The sequence below is a fragment of the Strongylocentrotus purpuratus genome, unplaced genomic scaffold (genome assembly GCF_000002235.5).
Source record: "Strongylocentrotus purpuratus isolate Spur 01 unplaced genomic scaffold, Spur_5.0 spur5_scaffold_3, whole genome shotgun sequence".
Taxonomy (NCBI): Eukaryota; Metazoa; Echinodermata; class Echinoidea; order Camarodonta; family Strongylocentrotidae; genus Strongylocentrotus; species Strongylocentrotus purpuratus.
The window spans coordinates 19,391,781-19,417,281 of record NW_022145609.1 but is presented as its reverse complement, the minus strand read 5'-3'; the positions used below and the strand labels follow the sequence as shown (position 1 = coordinate 19,417,281).

The window sequence follows — 25,501 nt, the reverse complement described above, 5'->3', positions numbered from 1 at the left end:
GTTAATGCACACTGCATTCAACACAAAGCTATCAAGTCAGAGAGTTGAAAGGTCAGTCATGTGTAGGTTGTCGGGAGAGCGATTTCTGGGGATAGTAAGGATGAAGGAGCAGCATTCTCACAAAATGATGTTAAGTTCATGAACATCATGAGAGATGAGATTCGCAAAGCAGATGCTGCTGAAGCCCAGCTTGATGATGTAGATGACAAGGGTCGACTGGACAACGCATAATACATACCAGGGCTTATGACTATGCTGGTGAACCAATTCATGCATATATTTCTCCTATGGAGCGCAGTTATGCTGGGAGACATCCAGAGATATGCCAGAGACCAGTCTCCGTCTTACGCTGAAGTAATTACTAACAGAGTGACAAACTCTGTTGTCGAGAACTGGTTCGGGAATATCAAGAAGGATTTCTGTGGTGGCAATTGTATCCGATTAAGATCAGACCAATTCATTAGAAAGGCATACACTAATGTTGTAGGAAGGCTCGGAGAGTTGGAGCTAAGACCAATGAAGAAGGGATCAGGGAGTAAAGGGAAGAAGAACAAGAAACAGGCTCCATGGTACGCACAGTTTGGTGATGTAGATGACAACGGTCGACTGGACAACATATACTACACACCAGGGCTTATGGCTATGCCGGTGAACCAATTCATGCATATATTTCCCCTATGGAGCGCAGTTATGCTGGGAGACATCCAGAGATATGCCAGAGACCAGCCTCCTTGTTGCACTGAAGTGATACCTAACAGAGTGACAAACTCTACTGTCGAGCACTGGTTTGGTATCGTGAAACAGGATTTCTGTGGTGGCAATCGTATCCAATTAAGACCAGCCCAATTCATTAGAAGGGCGTACACTAATGTTGTAGGAAGGCTTGGAGTGTTAGAGCTAAGACCAATGAAGAAGGGATCGAGGAGTAAAAGGACAAAGAACAAAAAATAGGCCCCATGGTACGCAGTTTGATGATGTAGATGACAAGGGTCGACTGGAGAACGCATACTACACACCAGGGCATATTATGGCTATGTCGGTGAACCAATTCATGCATATATTTCCCCTATGGAGCGCAGTTATGCTGGGAAACATCCAGAGATATGCCAGCGACCAGCCTCTGTCTTACACTGAAGTAATACCTAACAGAGTGACAAACTCTATTGTCAAGAACTGGTTCCGGAATATCAAGAAGGATTTCTGTGGTGGCAATTGTATCCGATTAAGACCAGACCAATTCTTTAGAAAGGCATACACTAATGTTGTAGGAAGGCTCGGAGAGTTGGAGCTAAGACCAATGAAGAAGGGATCAGGGAGTAAAGGGACGAAGAACAAGAAACAGGCTCCATGGTATGCACAGTTTGGTGATGTAGATGACAACGGTCGACTGGACAACATATACTACACACCAGGGCTTATGGCTATGCCGGTGAACCAATTCATGCATATATTTCCCCTATGGAGCGCAGTTATGCTGGGAGACATCCAGAGACATGCCAGAGACCAGCCTCCTTGTTGCACTGAAGTGATACCTAACAGAGTGACAAACTCTACTGTCGAGCACTGGTTTGGTATCGTGAAACAGGATTTCTGTGGTGGCAATCGTATTTGATTAAGACCAGCCCAATTCATTAGAAAGGCGTACACTAATGTTGTAGGAAGGCTTGGAGAGTTGGAGCAAAGACCAACAAAGAAGGGATCAGCGAGTAAAGGGACAAAGAACAAGAGACAGGCTACAGGATGCTACTTTGAGCCACCTGCACATGCAATGCCAAGACCAAAAGCGTCAAAGAAGAAAGATCAGGCAATGGATGAAAGGTCAAATGAAAAGGAAACAAAATGTACGGGTGAAAGTAAAGGGCAAAGAAAAACACAATCACCAAGAGCCTTACAGAAAATTTCAATGTTGTGAGTTATTGTCAGTTTAATCCAAAATGCCGGGGAACTGCCATTTTCATGATGCCTGGTTGGATTATGCGACATCATAGCGAATGGAGTTTGAAAGTAAGCTCCGATCCAGGAACAGCTAAATGTAGTGTGTCTTAAAGACAGAAAGCTTAAAGAAACAAGGTGATGAAAGTAAAATCTCAGATGGATTGAAACGGAAGACACCAAAGGAAGGCATAGAGAACTGACCACACCCTCAAAGGAAAGGTGTCAAGTAACCGGGGATGAGACAAAAGATGAGACTGGAAAAATGTCAGGAGTAAGGCAGGAACAAATCAGAAGAAAGGAGAGGATAACTCGGAATGAAACAGTGTACAAAAGAAAAAGATGCAAGCTCAAAAAGACACCCTAAATCCAGAAGAACATTGCAGTAAAAAAGCGAAACATGACGAGAACTACTTCCAGTCACCAAACAGTAGGGCTTCAGGATAACATCATCAAACCAATTATCTCCTTCTCCTGTCTTGTCTGGTTCCATGGTCTCACCTCACCTGTACAATGCCAGGTTCAGGAGGTAATTTCTCATGCACATGACATGTATGATTATGTTAGGCCTACATGTATATCATTTTGTACTCATGTTCAATTGTGTGTTGTATTTATTCCTGATTTTGTATAATTTGATAGTATGTTAATTGATTTTATATATATTTGCAGAAACAGCCAGAAAGTGATTTTTATGCCATGTTATTTTGTGCATGATTAATAAATTTGAATTAAATTGAATTGAATTGAAAAGTAAAGACATTCTCATCTACCACCAAAGTACATAAAGAAGATTCCATCCCTCACTGGGGAGGGAGTGCAAAATACAAAGGGAAAATGTGACACTAAAGAATACTTGCATAATAGACAAATAGCCAGGACAAGCTAAAAAAAATTTGGTTGCCCCATTCTTACTTGCCCCTTTGGGCTAGCTGCTTGCCCTGCTAAAGCCTTCAGGCTATTTTTATAGCCCTATATATTCTTAGAGTACATTTCAGAATTCTTGAATTACTTGCCTGTGAATAATCTTAGTTTGAACACCCTTAAACCCTATGGGCCAGGGCAAGCTAAGTATTTGGGGTTGCCCTGATCGTACTTGACCCACAAAATTTTGAATATGAATGTTGAATATCAAACCAACTTCACACTTTGAATATGTATATTGAATATCCAACCAACTTCACGCCGGTACTGATATGTCATTTGCGTGTATCATGGATATGGCAATTGGATTTGCTGGCTTGATATCATGCTCCATACAGGTACTGCACTGCGATGTATGCATGGCCTCGTTTTGAGGGAAGTTCTAAATTAGTGTTATCTTTCAAATGCTGTTGGAATTTAACCTGTTCATTTTTTTGGACTGCAATGGGGACATAGTACCTTCAAACAGTTGATCATTCATAACAGAAGTTGTAGTTATAATATAAAAACTTGTTTCAAAATGTGAAATATGTTGCTAACCCTAAATCACATTTAAATGATATTATTGATGCAGTAAATTATGCTGATTTACATTTAGAGGATTGAGGCTACCAAAAGTGAAGAGAAACAGAAAATTGCGGAATGAAGTCGATGTTGAAAGTGCATGCATATGGAGTCCATGCATCAGGTTTGAGGTCGTCTTGTGAGATCAGATTCTCTGTGATGCAAACCATAGCTTGGATAACAGTTTGTGCATCTGCAAAAGAGAAGAGATATATTTTTTAATCATTCAGTTATAAAATAGAAATGATAAATGATGAAATACATGGACATACAAGCATTGGCAGTTAAGTGTCAAATGTGAATTATAAAGCTAAGACTAATGCAGAGATGCCAACTTTTGGAAATCAGAAATAGGGAGGATTTGGAAACGACACCAAATAATGTGCGCATAGCGCACATCTCGAGCGCGGAGCGCCTGACCCATGCGGCCGGGGTCCAGGGCCTGCCTTAGACCCCTGGAAGCTCTGTATTTAGTTAAATAATTCTCACTTTTTTTTAAAATAACATACAAATTGTACAAAATGCATGATGAATTCCTTTCAGACTTCCGAATACACAGGTACTTGATACTGTATTCGGTCTTATACTTTTGAGACCATTTCTTGGTCTTCTTTTGCTGATTTTCCGCCATTTGGATTCTGTCTTTTAACATAGGGGAATTACTGCATGTTAAAGTTAACAGACGATATTTCTCATTCAATTCACAGATATATATACTGATAAGCGCAAAAAAAATAAAAAATAAAAAATAAATAAATTGGGAGGATAAGGATGGTGATCATAAGGTCGGGAGTTGGGGTCAATCATCGGGAGGGTTGGCATCTCTGCTAATGCATGAGTGTACACAAATATTTGATAGCTGAAACATGACTTTGACATTTAAAGAATATAGGAGTGTGTGAAAAGAATCGCAATTAAGACACCGTAATGTTTAACCCTTAATATTAAGCTACTGTGAAATCCATTCTTGACAAAGTTACTGTGCATGACAGCACTAAACATAGGTACATCCCTCAAAAATGGAGGTTACAAGTCATGAATAGCCTTCCCCATTTCAAGAATTGATACACGTGTATACAAATGCACAGATATGAACCTACCTACAAAAAAACTATCTTGAATATTCAGTGGTCATTTGAGAATTCACTGGCTAATTATAACTGATCTATCCCAATATTTTGAAGTTAAAAAAACTGAGAAAAAAACTATATTTCCACTCATGAACTCACCAATCCCTACTCCACCTATTTCCTCCTGTTGTAGGTGTAACTCTTGCTTTTCCTGAAGCTTTCAAAGGGATCATTGATGTCCATGCCAATTCCCTTGAACTTGTCCAGATCGTGGCGCACATCCCCGCTGGCGATGGGGTTGACGATACCTTGCTCCTTGGCTCCGAGACCTTGACCAGTCCATCCTATGAAGAAAAAAAAAATTGAATTATTAGGTATGTCTTCATCAGCTCGAGATTGCCAAATAGCCCGCTATTTCTGATTTGGGATATAAGAAGTTACAAATCGTGTCTTCATCAGCTCGAGACTCAAAATTCAAGATATTTTCCTCAGCGTTCGCGCATAGTGAGAGTCTTCGGACTGGTGAAGACGCACCGGACAAATAGCGGGATATTTTGCAAACTAGCCTAAGATATCTTGGGATGATTATCTCGACAAAATATCCTGCTAATTGCAACTGCGGGCTGATAAAATAGCGGGTTATTTGGCAATCTCGAGCTGATGAAGACAGGCCTACTGGGAAAGGCCTACTGGGAAAGGAAGTTAGAGAAGTGTCACAGGTATCCACTTTCTTCTGAGGACCAGAGTAGTGTTGAAATGCTAAAGGTGATAATCGGATGCAAGGCTAGCCTAGCTTGTGATAGACGGTGTAAAGGAGACCAACATCAATATTATCTTTATCACCATCATCATAATTATCACCACCACCACTACCACTATCATCATTCTCATCCTCATCATCATCTTCGTCATCTTGTGATAGACATTGTAAAGGAGACCAATATCAATATTCTCTTTATCACCATCATCATGATCATGGTCATCTTCATGATCATCGTCCTCATCACCACCATCATCATAATCATCGTTGTCATCACCACCACCATCATCGTCGTCGTCGTCATCATTAGTTTTTCGTCATTATCCTCATTACTCACCCATTTTCTTCATGAGCTGATGTCCCTTGTTATCTTCACCCAGCTTCACATCAACATGCATTTGATAGAATGGTTGGCTGGAATGTCAAACAAACAAGAAAATTATGAGAATGTAGATATATATCCTAACAGAAATGTCATAATTACTACATACACCTGTAGTACACCCTGAAAGGAGAATTCAGTAAATGACGGAGACGTCTGGATGCATGCATATGAAATTTTCTAGAATTTTGTAGCGAACCATGTGATCCACAGTCTGGTGATGTATCGACTAGACCATGACACCTCTATAGCCTTTATAGCCTCAGATCTCTTCTCTAAACCATGGGGAGTGTTTCACAAAGACTAAGATAGACTTTAAGTTGGACTGGACTATGGCAAACTGTTCATGCCACTGGTTGATCTCAACATTGGTCTCTCAATAATGAACTATCAAAAAAGGTAAATTCTGAAAATTTGTGAACATAATTTGAACGTCCCTTATTAAAGAGACCAATACCAGTAAATGGTGAGAGCAAACGGTGGCATGAACGGCCTGCCATAGTTAAGTCCAACTTGAAGTCGATCCAAGTCTTTGTGAAACACTCTCCAGATCTCTTCTCTAAGCCCAGGTGTAGTGAATTCTAAATGTAGGGAGATATTCTGTAACTGGGAACAATCAATACAACTGCACGCGGAGATTCAACAGAGAAAAAACAAATGAGAGAGTACTTACACTCCATAGTCTTCTGTTGGGCTAGGGCTGCGCTTGGTGGGAGAACGCGCTTTCGACTCTCTTGTTGGAGACGGTTCCCTCTTCGATTCTCTTCGGTAGGAGGGAGGAGGTGATCGAGATTTGGAACGAGATTTAGACCTCGATGTCCTCCTGAAGAATCTGGAGGGAGGAGGAGAGCGCGACCTTGAGCGCGTCCTTGAGCGCCTGCTTCTCCTTGGAGGGGAACGTGCAGGTGAAGGTGAAGGTGACCTTGACAGTGAGCGAGATCTTGATCTGTTGGACGAGTATCACAAAATGCACATAGGAATAGGATGGATTACTTTAGAGCTACTTAGGTAATATTGAATGGCCTTGAGCTGGATACTAAATCAAATATACCATGCACTGAGAGGTTCCAGATGAAATAATAGATTTTCTGAGGTGACTGGCACTGTTTTTGAGAGGGACAGCCCCGAAAAAATGGTTACTATACTTGTTACTGAAGAGAATCTATAATTTGACTGGGGCCTTGAAAACGGAGCATGGTATATTTGATTTATAACTTTCATTAATAACGAGAATTAAAAAAAAATAAAGCAGACTTTGGCGTCAACTATTTATAAAGCTGAAAATAACATCAACTCACCAGTTTTATTCAAACTAATAGACAACAAAGACAAAAAACACCACAATTACCTTAAATTAAAGCCCATCCGCACTAGTTTGGCTAGAGAGGATTAGACCGCCCTGCAAGGTCACTGACAGGTGATTATCATCAAATTAGCTCTCAATAAACAAAAGAATAAGAGGATCATGGCGGACCGACAGGCACCGATTTGGCATTTTTTGCTATATAGAGGGCGCAAGTAGCTATAACTTATAAGTAGTGCAGTGGGGCTTCAAAGAGAACTGAACCCTGTCAGGATTGCAGAAATATTAGTCATCGTGATCACCATCCTCATCCTCATTATAGTTATTGTCATTGTCGCCAACAACATCATCACCACCACCACCACCACCAACATCATCATTATCATCATCATCATAACCACCATCACCATCATAACGCTCTTTATCATGGTAAATCGCTGACCTGAATCTTCTCCTGCTCTCTTGCTTTGGGGGTGGGGTGAGCTGCCTGGCTGCTGGAGGGGGAGTAGGTGAAGGCGATCTGTCTGAGTTGGCCGGCACCCTGAGAGGGGAAAGGGGTTTGTGCTCCTTAGGATTCTCCTTCTCTCTCTCCTTCTTCAGTTTGGAATACTTCTGCTTGGCTTTGAAGAATTCAAACAGACCGTTCTGCTCCCAGCCCTCACTGAAAGAAATTTGAAATTTCAATGTTGATTTTTATCCTGTATACATGGGCAATTCAGCTTATTGCTGCAAACCATGTTGTCTAATAAATCATTTTTTAAATTTGAATAGAATTGAATTTGAATCACTACAAACATCTAAAGTAATTTGGAAGTGAACCTGTAGAGATGCTATGATACAACATATGCACTTTACAAGGCTAGAATAGTAAGAATATCGACCTTACCTATTTCTTGGAGCATCCCTCGAGGGTGGGGCATAGAATGCCTCTACGGCAGCCAGCAGTCTCTCGCTAGGGGCCTGAGGAGGGGGTAACCTGATATCATCATGATCAAGAGGATTGTAGTCCGTGTCTTCAAGCTGTAATGCAAAATATATATTGGCTAGATACATGAATTTTGTTAAGAGGGAAGTAAGAATGAAAAAGGCTCTTTTCTATTTAATACTCATGTCATAATATATTGCTTATTTACGGTAATCATAATTATTTCATACTGGTTTCAATAGGTATTCATAGTGCATACACACTGCACTTAGTGCACTTATAGTTAGGTTTCATTTATAGGGACTATAAATTGTTGTGGATCTATCAGAATATGGTATTGCATTCCCGCAGAAGATATGAACATTAAACTTATAACTTACATGTAACTTACTGGAATATATACATGGTTATTTTTCCACCATATGGACAATAATTATGATAATTTTTTGTTATTGTTAAACTGTTTGTGGTTTATTGTTTGCCTATAATTATGTATTTTATTATCATAATGAGTCAAACTAATAATAATAACAATACAAATAATAATAATACTAATAATACTAATATTGATAATGATAATAGAAATAATAATTACAATATTATATTGTTAAAGTAATTACTCTGGATATAGGAACAAATATTGTCAATAATGTGGCATGAATGGCCTGCCATATTTAAGTCCAACTTAAAGTCGATCTTAGTCTTAGGTGTTTTGAGGGTTAAGTTATACCTAATACCTAAAAGCAAACGTAGAGAGATTTAGAAGCGTTATACACTTACTGATACCAGGGGTGCCATGAGACCGGCAGGGAGGTCGTAGTAGGGCACTCTGGGCATGAGGGAGGGGTCGTTGGGGTCCTGGGCTGGAGGGGGTGCAGCTATGGGGGGCATGGGGATGGGAGGGAAATCCATGCCTGGCAGAAAGCAAGGAGGGGGCTTGGAGAAGTCGAAGTTAGGAGGTAGGGTGAAGTTTGGAGGCAGAGCTGTGAGAGAAGGAGAGAGAGTATACATCATTTGTTTCAAGTCAACATAGGGCCTAAAAAAAAGACGTTGTAGTGCCCTTTAAGAGCCAAAACATGGGTCGGTCGGTAATTTTTTTTTTTTTCTTCTGTTTTAGCTTTTTTTTTCCCTCCCTCTTTAGGCTGATAATTTTCAGTTTTTTTCTCTAAAAACCGTAAAAAAACAAAACTTTTTTAAAAAGCCGACCGTGAATGTCAAGATTTTTGGATCTGTTGCAAAGGGCAATACAACATCTTTTTTTAGGCCTAGTGTACATGTAATGTTTACTTGAAGATTTGTGTTCCTTTTACATCTTCACTCTAGCACATTTGAATTTTTCCTTTATATTACATTAAGTTACAGTAAAGGTCATTTTGCACATATTCCATAAGGATTCAAGCCATTTTGAACATTCCCAGAACAGAAGAGAGATATTTTTGTTAACTTTATGTTAAAAATGAATAGAGAAAAGTGAAGGGATGGCATCACCAACTCGCTAATTTGCATTTAGCCTAATATATGACACATATCACTGTTTCATGAAATTATTAAAAACTCTATAACTTTCTTGTTTTTCATCCGATTTTGATCAAACTTTCACCGTTTTGTAAGTTTAATTTTTCTCTGTCTATCAAAATCAACTTGCAAGTGACTTGCCCCTTTAAGCAAGGCATTTTCTCTACTTTGTCACTGTAAATAAACCTGGGTATTGGCCTACTTACCACCTGGTGGGAAAGGGAAAGGCGGTCTGATGTTTGGTGGAGGCACCGAAGGGTTGAAGACAGGGGGGAATCCCCCTGGAAACAGGGAGGGGTCCATTGGGGGTAAGCCAGCTGTGAGTAGGGAGAAAGAGATTTGTGATACCCTGACATGGCACTAACTTTCTTTGGCAAGGCATTAATCTACATTTTCCACTCCATACCCATGGGAGAAATGGGGACCAGGTAGGATGACGAAAGCCTTTGCGTTAGTAATTGCCATATGCCCTCCAAATGACCTTGTGGTAGAAACACTCCCCAGGGAGTGGAGAGGGTGCACACCATGCGTTAATGAATTTGAGGACCAGGGTATTAATATCTGTAAACCACTTAGAAAAGGTATTTCATATAAAGTGCTCAAGTATATAAATCCTGATTATTATTATTATTATCATACAAGCACCAGGGAACCAATTGTATTAGCCTATTTGGGATGCTCCTTGCAGGGACTGCTGGTGTAACCAGCTGTCAACAATTATCTGTTGATACCTGAACAGGCCATTATCCACAATTGCACAATATACACATAACAAACAAACAAACAAACGATCAGGAGATCAGTATTTTTACATTCTGTGATATCTAATACACTGTAAAACCATGAGCTTGTAAAAAGTTAAGCACTATAATCACCTCATGGGTTGTATTATGTTGATGTCTATTTTTTCCCAACCTCTTGGATATCCTGTTTAAGAATCTCAACAATTGTTTTTATATCAGTAAAGTGTCTTGCCTCTAAGAGGGCCATCATACACAGTTTTCGAAAGGTTCATGTCTCCAAAACTCTGGTTGTAAAATACTTTTAAAGTCCACCAGGGTCTATTTGTACATATAAGCTTTTCTAAATGATTATAACAACAGCAACAACAAGGGCATCACTATGGTATCACTAAAGGCCTGTCGTCATCAGCTTGAGTTTGGCAAATAGCTCACTCTTTTCAGACTCAGGATATTGTCCCAAAGCTCTAAATTGCGTCTCCACCAGACCGATATGCTCATCACAAAACTAGCTCAGACGATCGCAAATTAGCCTGCTATTTCTCAAATAGGGGGATATTTTGGAAACAAGATCAAGATTTCTCTGGATATTTTCTCGACCAAATATCTCGCTAATTGCAACTGTGGGCTGATGAACACGCAAATTAACTGGTTAATTTGCGATCGGGATAATTAAAATAACAGGTTATTTGGCAAACTCGAGCTGATGACAACAGGCCTTATCAAAACAATTGAGCTTAGATCTCACCAGGTAATTGTGGCGGCATTTGTGGTGTTGGTGGTTGACCTCCGATTTGAGGTGGCATTCCTGAAGAAAGTGATGAAAAGAAAGATTAGATAACCGGTAAATATATATGCCGAGCATTGGTGCATATGACCCTCTCTCTGCAAATCCAGTGAATAGCTCAAACTCTCCTTATTGTATTATTAATAGTAATATGTCTTGTTTACCAAAGGTAGCTTTATCAGTATTAATACTGTCCTACCAGAGAGCCCTGCTATCATAATACAGTCAAGCCTGCTTTAGTGACCACCTGTCTTCAAAGACTTTTTGTGTTTCCCTTGGGCGGTCGCTATAAACAGGTCTGACTGTATTACCCCTGCTTGGCTTTAGTTGTCATAAGTTTTCTAAATGTGATATATAAACAAAGACTAAAAGATCAGAGCCCATAATTTGGGGGCAAATATTTGTAACACAATACTCCAATGCACATCTGAACATGTACAATCTGTCTCCCTTATGCCGAATGACATCAGAATCGCAATCTCTAATGATACCTGGGGGGTGTTTCATAAAGCTGTGCGTAAAGTTATGCATGACTTTACGAATGACTTAAATATGAAAAGCCAAATGGGATGCTCAATCATTATTAATTGCATAAGCTAAAGTTGAAATATGCAGATGTGGATTAACCTTATCATTATTAACATTTTTTTTTAATGCAAAGTTTATCTTGGCTACAATTTAACAGTCACACTTGTTAAAGATGTCAGGAAAAACTTTGGGCATCCCATTTGACTCTTCATATTTAAATCATTTGTAAAGTCATTAGTAACTTTATGCACAGCTTTATGAACCCCCCCCCCCCCCACCCACTGCACACATATAAACCAGACTGGACAATTACTTTTCCCTTAGTCCTAGACCTCTTACCTGGAGGCATTGATGACATTGCTTGCACCATTGGGTCGGATCCTGGCAGCATCCCCTGGGGCAAGCTGACATTCTGGGCTAGTTGTTGCCCAGTTGGTGGTGGTGCTGCTGACCCTACAGCCTGGGCTTCTGATGTGGCTGGAGGGAAGCCGCCTGAGACGGTTGAGATAGCAACCTGAGGTACTACCTGGATAATTATGAAATATGTAACGTTAAAGTAGATTCTATGACTTTTCTACCATTTTTCAGTTACGATATAAGAAGCCATCAATATGGTAAGATAACTATGTGCCATGAGCATGTTCTGCAATTGATACCCTAATTTTAAAAGAGCAAAACTAAACTGACTGAAAAAAAGAAAAGAATTGAGAGGTGTTGTGGTCTAGTGGATAAGTCACCCGACTGCAGATCACAAGGGACAGGGTTCAAGTCCCACCGCGGCACTAATGTCCTTTGGCAAGACGTTAATCTACATTTGCCACTCTCCACCAAGGTGTAAATGGGTACCTGATATGCTTGAGCGCTAGTTCAAAAGTTCAATGCCTACTCTCATAAACTTTTAACATTTTAAAGAGGAGCTCATACATGCAAATAGAAGATTTGACTATGTACCTGTGGCTGCATCGATTGTGTCACTTGTTGCGTCACTTGTGGCGGCATCTGCTGGGCCATGGAGAATGGTGTCGGCACCTGGGGCAGAGGGGTGGACACGGCCACCGCCGCAAGCTGCTGCTGAACTTGTTGTTGCTGTTGTTGTTGCTGTTGCTGCTGATACTGTGCCTGTTGTTGCCGCATGTGTACCACATAGTCGTTGTGTTGCTTCTGAAGGACTGCCAACTGGGATTGGGATGCTATATGGAGTTGCTGAATGGCCTCACCGTTTTCAGTGATTCTTGTGCCCTGTCCGGGAAGAGGGTTGCAATAATCAAGGTAGAATTAATTTAATGTCACTTTTGATGGACTGACCTTAATGACAAGTGATTGGTAATAGCAGCTTCAAAACCTGATGACTTCATGTATGTCATAAACCATGCATCTTTAAAATCACACAAGAAGGGGGGGGGGGGGAGGGGAAGGAATCAATTCCATGCTGCTGATATTATTTCCATCATTTCATACGATAGTAAAAATTCAAGATACATTATCAGAATCAATATCCTTTTCTCTCTTCAGCAGCAGGGTGTGTTCTACTAAGTATAAACAATTTTGACACTTTGATTGTTAGTAACTCATCATTCAAGCTTGTTATATCCAAAGGTATTTGTTGCAGCGCCTTTTCCTTGCAGTAATAAAATACTGCATACATTGCTCCAAATGCTTGTGCCATTTAAACAATTTACGTACCCCTTCAAACAAAGACCAAATACAATCCAATCTCCATCCACTCTGTTCTAAAAAAATAAATGTGATTTAATAAATTTCTTGAACTGGTTATATATGTAAACTTCAGTTTGATATAATTAAAACATTTAAGCGATTAACAATCCAAAGAGTTTTCTTTTTGTTTACAACCAGCATTTTCTAATATCCATCTACTGAGATATCGGGGCAGCATCTCACGAAACCGTCACAAGTAAAAGTTCACCGACATCCCATTGAAATGTGTTAAACTTAATACACATATTCAATGGGATGTTGTTGGACTTGTACTTATGACGGTTTTGTGAGACGCTGCCCAGGTTTCATAATCATTTCTTACCTGATAGAGTGCCAATGATTCTGCGGGGTTCTTCAGCCTTTCCATTACACTGCTGTCAAAATAGTTGTTTGTCCCCCAAAGTTTTAATACCTGAATGCAAAATGCACATCAAAACAATACTTAAAGGGATCGTGTAACAATGTTAAATCTGAGATACACGGCCCTACGTGTTATCAGTGTCTGTGATATGGTGAAATATTGAAGCCCTAAAAAAATTGCGCTTCAAAATGATCAAGAAGTGCCTCAAAAAAGTAAAAATCTTTGAGTGACCGGTTTTTCCATACTAATTTTCCCCAATAGACTGTAGTGTTGTGAAAACCGTCAGGCGAACGGTTTTCAAAATTTTTAATTCCAATCATAAATATCTTGATAATCAGGCAGGCGATCGGCTTGTAAAAGTCATGGGGTTCCTGACTGACCTAAAGGTTAATAATTATCATTGCATCATGAGCTAAATCCAGAATTTTGTTTCAGAATCTGAGACAAAGTTACCGGATCCCTTTAACAGAATTTTACATAATCTTAATGAACACTACATGCCTAAATGATGCTTACTTTACAGGACATTTACTTTTTTGTTCATATTAAAAAGAAAGATAACTCTCAACATGTTTCTGTGATATGTGTGCAAAAGATGCTGCACAACAGGGGGTTGTTCCTCAAAACCGTCCTAAGTCTAATTTCTTGGACATCCAATTGAAATTAATACGCATTTCTATAGGATGTCCACGAACTTAGACTTAGGACGGTTCGAGGAAACTGGCCCCTGTTGGAAGGGGGACCCACAACAAAAAATCTGAGCAGGTGAGTGAAAAAGTGTACAAGGTTCTTGAAGGGAGAATCATCCAAACATTTAAACATATCTTATAACAGGTTTATTTCAATAATTACTAGGCCTGAGTCAAACCGTTTAACCGACGGTTATCCGACCGCATTCATCAAAACCGTTTAGCATTTCTCGCTCCGGTTAACCGTTATTTGCATACATTTTGGAATGTGCTAATAGCCGATGATAAAGATAATCAAAGAAACCGCAGTGTAATGTTACACCCTGGCCGCTGCGCGCCAGCTTTCTGGCAGCAGTAATCGCCATGAATGAATTTGTAAACAATAAAACAACCAGCCCCCTTCTCTCTTTTCTCACCCTCTTTATTCCCTTCTCTCTGCAATGTGTTCATCGCTCATGTACCTTTTCTTATTACTGCACTCTCAGCTCACAACTTTCTAAATGTTTACACATTCGATGGTCAGTTCCTCTCACATCCCTTCTCCCCCGAGTCTCTCTCTCTCTCTCTCTCTCTCACTCAATATCAATATCCATCCCTTGCCGACTCGCCCCCTAAAATAATGTTCATATATAAATAAAATACAAAAATATTGATAACAATAATAATTGAATTTTTAGAAATATCAATCAACAAAGTCTTGGATATTGTGAGTAATTTAAGTTTTTGATCATTCTTCAATTCAGCCGATTAACACAGCCACCCTTTCTATCTTCACTCATGTCCCTGCCTCGTCCATGCAGGGACGTGCAGGGACATGCTAGCCCATGCATGCTCTCTCAGTCACACACACATGTACACACAAACCTCCGGCGCCCAAATACACTGTACATACACACAGATGGAGAGCTCATGCTTGTCACATGCACACATGTGGGCGTGGCTTCTTGACCTCCCACTGAACTGGGTACGGTGAAAGCACGCGCGGTCACCAACCTGTAATTTATGCTGGTATCAAACTCCACCCACATAGCTAGAGAACCTTCCTGATTGGTCACTAACTTGGATCAGCTCATTGCAGGGTGTGTCTTGGGTGTATGTGATACACACTTCCACATAATTTCATATGGCAATGATACATGCAGGGAGCTCTCTCCCTGACCATGTGCAAACATTGCATTGCAAAGGCATATATAAACACGTCTTCACAGAGTAACTTTGCAAGGTTAATCATGATATCAAATTCAGATGAGGAATAATAAGACATGTTTTATGTTGTTTATTACTGGTCTCTGTTTATCAGGATGACCCAATTTGTGCCATAGTCCGGGGCTGGGAATGCTCAGCCCGACAGTCTGAAGACCAGCAGGGTTCCGAGCTATAGCACTATTACAAATACTGTATTTTCACTTTTTCAGATTATTATTAAACGGTTAAACGAAACCGCCCGTATACTTTTAACGGTTAACCGTTTAGCACAAAAACCGTAATGACTCAGGCTTAATAATTACATTGAACAAAGAAGAGCAAATAAACAGAACTAACAATGACAATAATTCCCAGATTCTTCTACGTGTACTATCGACATTGGTTTTAATACTTAGAGATACAAATGTAAAAACAAAAGTGCATACCTTTTCAAGTTTTCCTTTCTGATCTTCATCTGCCACTGCATGCGTCGAGCAGAAGATAGGGGCCACTGTGTCTTCTAGGGCATGCTGGAGATCATGAGCATTCCGTCTTGTGCTGCAATTCAAGCAGAAACAATCGAAGAATCAAATGAGAAAGTCTCTCCGATGGTTCAACTAGACCAGTTCGCCGTTAGCACATGACCCTGAATATCCACAGATCTTCAAAACATGAAGAGGTCCCACTTTGTACATTTTGAAATAATTACTCCTACAGTGATGGAGGTGCTACATAAACAGCCTTTGTTTCCTCTTTTCAAAGAAAACTTCCACCTGTGTATCATACAGTGCACTGCTTGTGCATAAATGAATGATTACATAACTTTCATGAGCACGTATCCAGTATTTTGTCTCCGTGTATTTCACAATTTGGTGAAATATCTTTTAAAGCTGTAATTGTATTGCAATGCTTACTTCCAGTCAATGCTGCAGTCTAGCCCTCATATTTTAGCTCATCAACACTTACTGATGTGAGCTCAGAATCATCTCTCATGTGTGATTACAATGGACAATGCAAGCACTGCTACAGCCCTTTTTCCCAGGTGTTAATATAAGTGCATGCAAGCTATGCATTGTTTTCTTCAGTGAAACATACATGCATATTTGACAAGCAGCCACTTGGAATTTCAAATTGTGTGTTGTTGGTATGCAATGTAGACCCAGTTTGTGACAGACTATATTGTTCTTCTTTATATTATAAATGCAGAAGTAAAGAATTTGTGTCTAAGGCACCAACTATGCCATCATTATATATTCAATTTAATTCTAAATTCATTCTTGCGCTCTGGACTAAAATGCGCTGTTGGCAACCTCACAGGCTTGTTGGAAATTTGTCCGAACTAGCAACACTCAATTATTGAAATATTGAATTCTTAGGAAGAATAACAAGAATCAGATGACAGAATAGCTTGTAACAACATGTAATCACTTGAAGATGAAAAGAAACGTGCACTATTTTGATTGTATTACTAAAATATGTATATTTTTGGATTTGTTTCAATAGATCAGTTCACGTTCCCAAATATATCAATTTGCATGCATGCATCTACTAATGGTTCCAAGTGACAACCCAATAGCTTGCCGGACATAGCAGCTACAGGTCTGCATTCTGTATATTGAAATAATATACTGTATAACAGGTGAATGCAATACCTTTTTTACATTACCTGCCCTGCATGGACAATAAATTAGGTCAAGTCCTGGGCTTTTCTTTAAAAAACATTGTTCTCCTTTTCTTTGTAAATCTTTGTCATAATGTCTCAGCCCCTTTATTGCTGAAAGTATCAATAAAGTGATGTACCAACAACCTAACAGGGCTCACAAAGAAGCACAAATGAATATCAATGTAAGAATATGTATAAATATTCATCATCTATGTGAGCTGGAGCAGCTACACTGTAAGCGCGCACGGATGATTGTGACGTAATAAAGAGTTTTAAGACTCATAATTTTTTGGTTTAGACACATGAACAGGAGGTCATCCGTGTCTTGTATTGTGCTAGTTTAGTTGGACTTGTAGTGAATCAATGCTCGGCCAACAGCTACCAAAACATGGTGGCAGCAGTGGGATATGTACAGTTAAACCTGCTTTAGTGACCATCTGTCTAAAAAGACCACCTGTCTACAAAGACCACTTTCTGTGTTTCCCTTGGGTGGTTACTATAGACAGGTTTGACTGTATTTGTAAACATCTACTCAAAATGTTAGTAAGTACATTACCAGTGATACAGGACATCATTGATGAGGTAGATGAGATGCAGCTTGGCTGTGAATGGTGCCGCCTTGGCCAGGATCTGATGCAGGAGATACTTGGCAATCAGCACACAGTGCTTGGGGGAACGAGCTGTGGAGAATATCCACTGTTTACCGTTCTGGGGAGTGCAAGGAAAAGGAAAGGAAAAGGAAAGGGATAGTCCACGATGAAGCACGACTAGCAACGTTTTGACAGTTTCTTCAGTTTTGTGATACAGTCAAACCTGTCTATAGCAACCGCCCAAGGGAAACATAAAAAGTGGTTGTTCTAGACAGGTGGTCGTTGTAGACAGGTCCCTTTTTTACATGTTTCAATGAGAAACCATTATCAAGGGACACAAAAATGTGGTCTTTGTAGCCAGGTGGTCACTAAAGCAGGTTTGATGGTACATTCAAACCTGCTTTTAATAGCGACCACCTGTATAAAAAGACCACCTGTCTTTAAAGACCACATTTCTTGTTTCCCTTGAATCTGGCTTCTCATTCAAAAGGAATCGGTACTTAGAGACCACCTGCCTGTAAAGACCACTTTTCATGTTTCCCTTGAACGGTCTTTATAGACAGGTTTCGCTATAAGAAAGAGAAACATGGAAATGCAGGCATTTGTGCTGACATTTCAAGTAAGTTCTTTCAGTACTTTAGTCTTCACATTGCACATATTTTGTAAGATGTATAATAGAATCCGACTCGCTTTGACAAGATGTTATCTTTATTTGATCAATAGAGGGCGTGTGTGATCCGCAGCATAATTTCCAAGAAAGAAGAAAGTCTTGTGGTCAGTGAGTTCCAGTAGTAAATTCATGTTTTTGAGACAAGCCCAATGTTATTGAACTTGATGAGACGGTTACACTTCAGGGAATAATTTTCCTCAAATATTTTGATTACCAATTTCAGCTGATGGATAAATATTTCAAATGAAATTCTGTACATTTCTATGGAAGAAAACTGCTACACAAACAATATTTTGTATAGCAGTCATGCAAAAATGCATAGCAAATTGCGATGCGATACCAGGAAAATTATTCCCTGCACTTCTAAGCGAGTTCCAAATTGCAGATAGAACCATACATCGGTCGTACTGAACCAGTTTGCTAGATATGGGCCCTGTCTTACAAAGAGTTCTCTAATCAATCGCAACCTTGCAGTCTGCTATCTCTTATGTACATAGTTGCGATTGATATAAACTCTTTGTTAGACAGGGCCCAGGGATCATAACTCGGGTGTCAGAAGGCTTGTCCTTTAGTAGTGCAATTTTGAACTTGCTTAGAAGTTTAACTTTCACAATAATTCAGCCATCATACAATAATCCTTTCCATAATAAAAAGCATTCAAGCAGTGAAAAAAGAAAAATAGAAGCTATTTAAAGCTATTTTCACATAATCTTCACATAGGGGCAGTGATTACAAATCAGCAACGCCAAACTACAGTGATACATAAACAGAGCTGGAATGAAGGATACCCAATCACGGGAGAAAATCCTTGCGTAAGAACTCACTGATATAGCATCCTTGGTACAGGCATCGATGATGGCTTGGAGTCTGCTGTCTAGTTCTGACAGATTGACGTCGAGCTCAGTGGCTATCCCAATCACAGCTTTCTCTCTGCTATTCGCCAGGACAGATTCTATCTGATCCTGTTACAGTGGTAGAAAAGACATGGATGAAAAAGAAAGCATGGGCCATTGGTCAAGACTTTTGCAAACTGTTTACGGTTCCTATTTGGATGATGCATACCGTAAATCTCCGTGTATAAGGCACAATTTTTTGCCGATGAAAAAAATTGAAAGTCGGGGGTGCGTCTTATACACAGGTACAATTTTTTTTATGCCCGGCAATATCTCCCAGCTCAGTAATCTGTGTGTTGACTCACCACTCGGAAACTACAACAACACTCAAATTTGTCTGTCATCTTGGTTTGAAAGTAATCTTTCTAATAGATCTCAATATGTAGTTTATAATAATAATTCATGGCGTACTACAAGGTTCTATCCTATGTGCATGTACTCTGTTTTTAATTTACATTAATGATCTTACACATTCTTCTAAAAACGACATTGTTACTATTATTTGTGACAAGTTAACAAGCACAAATCGGTGCCTTCAATCCCCCCCCCCCAAAAAAAAAATAAATAAAAAAAATAGGGGTGCGCCTTAGACACAGGTGCGCCTTATACACGGGGTTTTACGGTACTGACTTCAACTTCAGTCCAAAATAAAAAGAAGACAGGGCTCAAAGGGCCCCTCTGGTGGCTCAGAAAGTTACAAATGCACAAGCACAAGGCAAATATATGTACTGATTGGTGAAAAAATAAGATGTATACCCCCATCCCTTTTTTAGATTTTTAAAATAAGGCAAATACTGATGACAAGTAGCAGAGACGGACAAGGGCAAAATAATGTCACTTGTAGGTCCCCTAACTGACTATCTAACCATTTTAATATTCAGACTAATGCTGGATAAAAGTAACACCTTCGTCTCTGATAGAAACACGATAGTTCCATGAATATTTTGTTAATATCTGTATATGGCACAAATTTCCCAAACAATTAACTTCTGAATTGTGAGGGGGGGGGGGGGATATCCAATTTTATAATACCTTTAACATTTTCACCCCTAATTCACTTAGAACCTAGTTTAATTTCATAATTTGAATGCAAAAATCTGAAGAAGAAATACTCTTCTTGCAATCAGAAAACTGGCAGCTAACTTCGGTCCTCTAGAACACATAAAAAAAAGAAGAGGATTCAGGGGGGAAAAATGGCATCGAACAACATTCCCCCCCCCCCCCCCCCCCCTTTGAGTAAGAAAATTGGGGAAAATAGGGAAGAATGGGGAAAATAGGGAAGAATATAGAAAATAAGGGAAAAATCTGCAAAAATCAGGATAAAATCGGGAAAAAAAAATAATCAGGAAACCGATTTAAATTATCAGGCCTGACATACAAAGATACATGTGTAAACAAAAATTATATTCTATTACGTTTTGCTGTTGCAGGAGGACCTCCTTCTGCTTGCCGAGGTTCTCCTCACTCTGACTGATCTGCTCCTCGATCTGAGCGATCTGCTCCTCCAGCTGCTGCTGCTGCTGGATCTGGGGTTGCCATGGCGCAGACTGGATGGATTGCTGGGTGATGACGTCCTGGATGATGGCCTGCTGCTGGGCAAGCTTATCCTTCTGCTGCTGGATGCCTGGAGTAGGGATAGATGGGAGATGGGGATGCGGTAGGGTGTGGGGTGGGGGGGGGGGGGGTAGTAGAGAGAGAGAGAGAGAGAGATTGGGAGAGAGAGAGAGATTGGGAGGGATGTAGAGAGAGAGATTGGGAGGGATGTAGAGAGAGAGAGAGAGAGAGAGAGAGATAGAGAGAGAAAGAGAGAAAGAGAGAAAGAGAGAGTAAAAGGGAACAGATTGGGAGGGCGGGAGAGGGGGAGGATGAGATAGACACAGAGAGATGGATAGAGTAAGAGAGAATGAGAGCACGAGAAAGATGGGAAGGGATGAAGAGAAAGAGAGAGAGAGAGAGAGAGAGAGAGAGATAGAGAGAGTAAAAAGGTGGAGATTGGGAGGGCAAGAGAGGGGAGGGCAAGAGAGGGGAGGATGAGACAGAGAGAGTTAGATAGAGATAGAGAGAACGAGGTAGAGAGTGAAGGAGAGGGTGAAGAAGAGAGTGAGAGAGAGAGAGAGAGTGTGTGAGACAGAGAGAGAGAGATGGGGAGGGTCGAGAAAAGAGTGAGAAAGTGGACAAATCAAGATAGCAAGAAAAAGAAAGGCAAGAGCAAAAATAATAACATTTAGGGAGAGAAAGTGAAAATACAATGAAAATTGACAATAATTTTAGATAACATGATGAAAGGTAAATAACAAAAATTGTATTCTTACACACTGTATAAATATGCCTTTATTAATACCACGACTAATACCCTCACCAATACCATACACATGAATAGAAAAGCCAAATCCCATGGCAAGTAACAAAAATGTGATTTACACATATTTACAACAACAAAATAGAATAAGTGATTTGGCTATAAATACATGTAGCTCTTAAAATAAAGCAGATTGGGGAAAAAAACATGATCCTGAACAAAGTGTCTCTCAAAAAACCACTGACAAAGAAAACAAAAAGGAGCCCTACTTATAAAACAAAAACATTTCTTTCAACAGTGTACTTACTACGTTGTTCGGATGTTACTTTGTATTGGTAGTAATTATAGTACTCTCCTCCAAACAGGAAACCAAATTTTGGATTATTCTTTTGTTTCTCCTTTGTCATCATCTCAAAATCGGTGCCATTGCGAGCGACGAAGTTGGCCAACTTGTCGATAATGTTCTGCAGATCAGTGTCTGAAAAGGTAATGAGGAAAAAAAGGAGAAACAGTCATTTACATGTATTCCCAGCAATTTTTAAAGCAGCAAAAAGAGTTTAAAAGTTCTTAGATTTTACTAGGCTCAGCATTTGTTTTCCCAAATATTACAGAGTGAGACCAAGGCAGCACACACAAAACTAATAGTAATTTGCAGGTGCTGGGTGCGAGCTTAGCAATTGTCTTATTCTTGACCTGCATATTCATAGATTTTGGACTCTTGGACATTTATTTACTAAACAATAATCATGATCATTATTTTCAGACATTATGGCCCGAATTCACAAAGCAAGGTTTGAGCTCAGACCAAGGTTTGACCTCAAACCTCCTTTTGTTTCGCCAAACCTCCTTTTGTTATTTACAAACCTGGTTTGTAAATAACAAAGGGAGGTTTGGCGAAACAAAAGGAGGTTTGAGCTCAAACCTTGCTTTGTGAATTCGGGCCAACATGTGCCTGGCGTGCTAGCTCAGCTCAGCTTGTAGTTGTTCTCAAATACCAAGTCCGAGTCTGAACAGGCGACTGGCCGCCATGCCATGGCCATGGCCCCGAGCCTGCCGCGCCTGGACTGCCTCCGACCTCCGGTGCAAGTGCACTGCAATGACCGTTCTCAGACCGGCGCCGCGCCTCACCGTGCGAGGACTTGCCGCGCTGTTTGGGTGAGCTTTTCCATCAATTGGACTAAGTATTATAGTTAATATGAATGCACAACTGAGTAATATGAATAAAATGATCAATACAATATGAATATTACCTGCTGGAGGTTGTGGAACGGCCTCCATTTTCTCTTTTTACCCACGGTATTTTCTGTAACTCCGCGAAGATTCGAGGCCTGATCTGACGCGCCACACTATATGCAAAGAGGAAGTTTTTGTATGTGAAACTGAGGATAATGGCATGGCCGTTTTACAATTATTTTAGTGATTGAAATTAGTATGATAGTAACGCAAGTAGTGAGAGAATGAATTGAGTGTATCAAATGAGACGCATTGCATATACCTTTTGCAGAAGGAAAGTCACACACACACACACACACACACACACACACGCGGAAGAGAAAACATATAGGCTCTCACATTGTGAATTAAAGGTTTAAAAGCATTAAAATGTTTAGGAAAATGGAAGTACAGAGTTTCAGCCATGCTGTCGTGGCCTTACCTTTTTGTGAACAGGAGACACGTTATATTGGAAAAATATAGAGGAAAGATCATGTGAAGAGAGAGAGAGAAAGAGAGAGGGGAGAGAATGATCGAAATAAAGAGAAAATTGTAACTGAAGAAGACGTTAATGAGAGAGAGAGAGAGAGAGAGAGAGAGAGAGAGAGAGAGAGAGAGAGAGAGAGAGAGAGAGAGAAAAGAGAGAGAGAGAGAAAGAGAAGACGAAAAGGATAGATTGAGTTGGCGAGAGAGAGCCTGGGGCATATTAAAGGAGCCAGCGGGCATGAGGAGCGAGCTCGGTGCTCCTGCCCAACTATTTGAAGTACCTAAAAAGTGCTCCCTTTTACTTGAAATAGTGCCCCTTTTTCTTTCTAATAGATGCCCGTTCCACGTTTTTATAAAGATAACATTTTTCTGAACAAAAACTAAGAAGAGATCAAAATATGTATGTTGGGGCCAGGGGCGGCGATCCCGGGGTACGGGGGACACGTCCCCCCCCCCTCAAGAATAAAAATGTATAGCAAATACTGACTAAAGACTGCAACACACTTTTAGGCTTTGGAGGGCCCAAGAGTGCAGCGTTTAGACAATTAAAAATTCAAAAATCTTCTCACTCGGTAGCTTCGAAATGTACAAGTAAATATACCAAAAAATTTGAAATGTTAAAAAAGTATATTGCTTGTTTGTATTCTATAGTTTTGCTAAGGAATGTAAGTTTTTTAATTCAACACAACTTCAAAAACCTGTGAGGGGTAGTCACTTCCGTCACTTTCACCCCTCTCATATGCTCCCTCACACTTGAGTACTGATGGGAGCAGTTCCCTCCAAATAAAATTAAAACGTGGTTTATTTCTAATTCGATACTAGTGATTTACAAATGTTGTTGAAATGACATGATTTTTCCCTGAGCTTCCGGGGGCTCTGCCCCCTGGACCCCACCAAGGGCCCTAAGGCGGCCCCTGGTTGCTCATCTGACCGTAATTAAATGCCTAAAACGCCTGAGCTTCCAGGGGCTCTTCCCCCTGGACCCCACCAACTGCCCTAAGGCGTCCCCTGGATGCTCATCTGATCGTAATTTAATGCTTAAAACCCCTGAGGGTCCTGGGGCTTAGTGACCTGCATGCCAGTGTCACAAATAAGGTATAAAAAAATGCTAAGCTGACCGTAATTAGATGTCTAAAACCCCTGAGCAGTCGGGGGCTCCGCCCCCAGCCTGCTCATATGACTTAATAAATGCCTAAAACCCCTGAGCTTCATGGGGCTCTGCCCCTTGACACCCGCCGGGGCTTTGCCCCTTCACCACGCCAATTTACGCTCCACTTTGCTTTGCTTTGCTCTACCTGATCGTTAATACTTTAGCCCCCCCCCCCCACCCACACACTTTGAAAAACGTTCCCAGGGCCTGCGTAACATGTAAGAATGGTGGTGATGCGGATTTTTCTCCCCCCCCAAAAAAAATAATATCATAAAACATATTTTGTTTACCTCTAGAGCGGAAGTGTAAGGAAGCAAAAAAGGGTATGGTGGCAATTGCCCCCCCTTCCAACAATTAAAAAAAATAAAAAAATAAGAGGAGGCTTTTCAGTTGATTGTGGAAACTTTTTTCAAGGTAATAATCAAATTGCTGTAAGTTTTTTTCATAAATCCAAAAAGCTTCCGCTCGGTCGCTTTGTGACTTTGCAAGAATGGTGATTGATTAGGCCATGAATTAAGCCAAACTATACAGAAAATAAAGGGAATGGGAAACGGAGTTCACACATAATGACCATAGAGATATATACTTAATTAGTAGTATATATCTCTATGATAATGACTCAAATTAGAAGGCACTGGCTGAGGTCAACAGTGAGGACGGTGTTTCAAAACATTCTTGTCTAAGATGATTGAAATCAATTTGACACAATTCATCTTCATTTTTAATTTATTACGTTGGTTACTTTGTAGGTAAAAGTACCTTTATAAAAAATAAAAAAAACATTCAAAGGGAAATCCCCCTTTATTTTGCTCGCTTATTGCTTTCTTTACAAATAGTGATGCCAATGACATATGAACACTGGCTAAATATATTGTAATTTTTTGCTTTGAAGTATACCCTTATAATAGATGCCCCTTCTCCCCCCCTTAATTCTTTTCTTTTCTTCCAGAAAGGTCCTTTTGCTGTTGCACCTCACAGACGCTCGAACTGCCGCCCCCTCCCCCTTTTTATTTATTTTTATTTTTATTCCGATCACCTGGTCCTCCTGACAGGAAGGGCGATTCCGCACGAAACGAGCGGCCTAGTTCCGGGTCTAGTTCTGGCAGCTCCAAATAATTATGTATCATATATAAGTTTCCTCCCCCCCCCCCACTCAG

At 40.2% G+C, this 25,501-nt stretch overlaps 1 protein-coding gene across 1 annotated transcript; it reads right to left on the bottom strand.

The window, feature by feature from the left end:
- Positions 1-4,313: 4,313 nt before the first annotated feature.
- Positions 4,314-22,865, bottom strand: LOC586958 (calcium homeostasis endoplasmic reticulum protein). Its single transcript, XM_030996285.1, has 17 exons — positions 22,747-22,865; positions 21,804-21,974; positions 20,613-20,821; positions 19,129-19,266; positions 17,601-17,752; positions 15,828-15,939; positions 13,469-13,558; positions 12,382-12,669; positions 11,770-11,956; positions 10,864-10,923; positions 9,582-9,692; positions 8,641-8,843; positions 7,822-7,955; positions 7,378-7,596; positions 6,306-6,578; positions 5,588-5,664; positions 4,314-4,834 (listed from the first exon to the last, which is right to left on the bottom strand). Exons 1-17 carry the CDS (start codon positions 22,772-22,774, stop codon positions 4,665-4,667), a joined length of 2,622 nt encoding a protein of 873 aa, XP_030852145.1. The 5' UTR covers positions 22,775-22,865; the 3' UTR covers positions 4,314-4,664.
- Between the last annotated feature and the right edge of the window lie 2,636 nt (positions 22,866-25,501).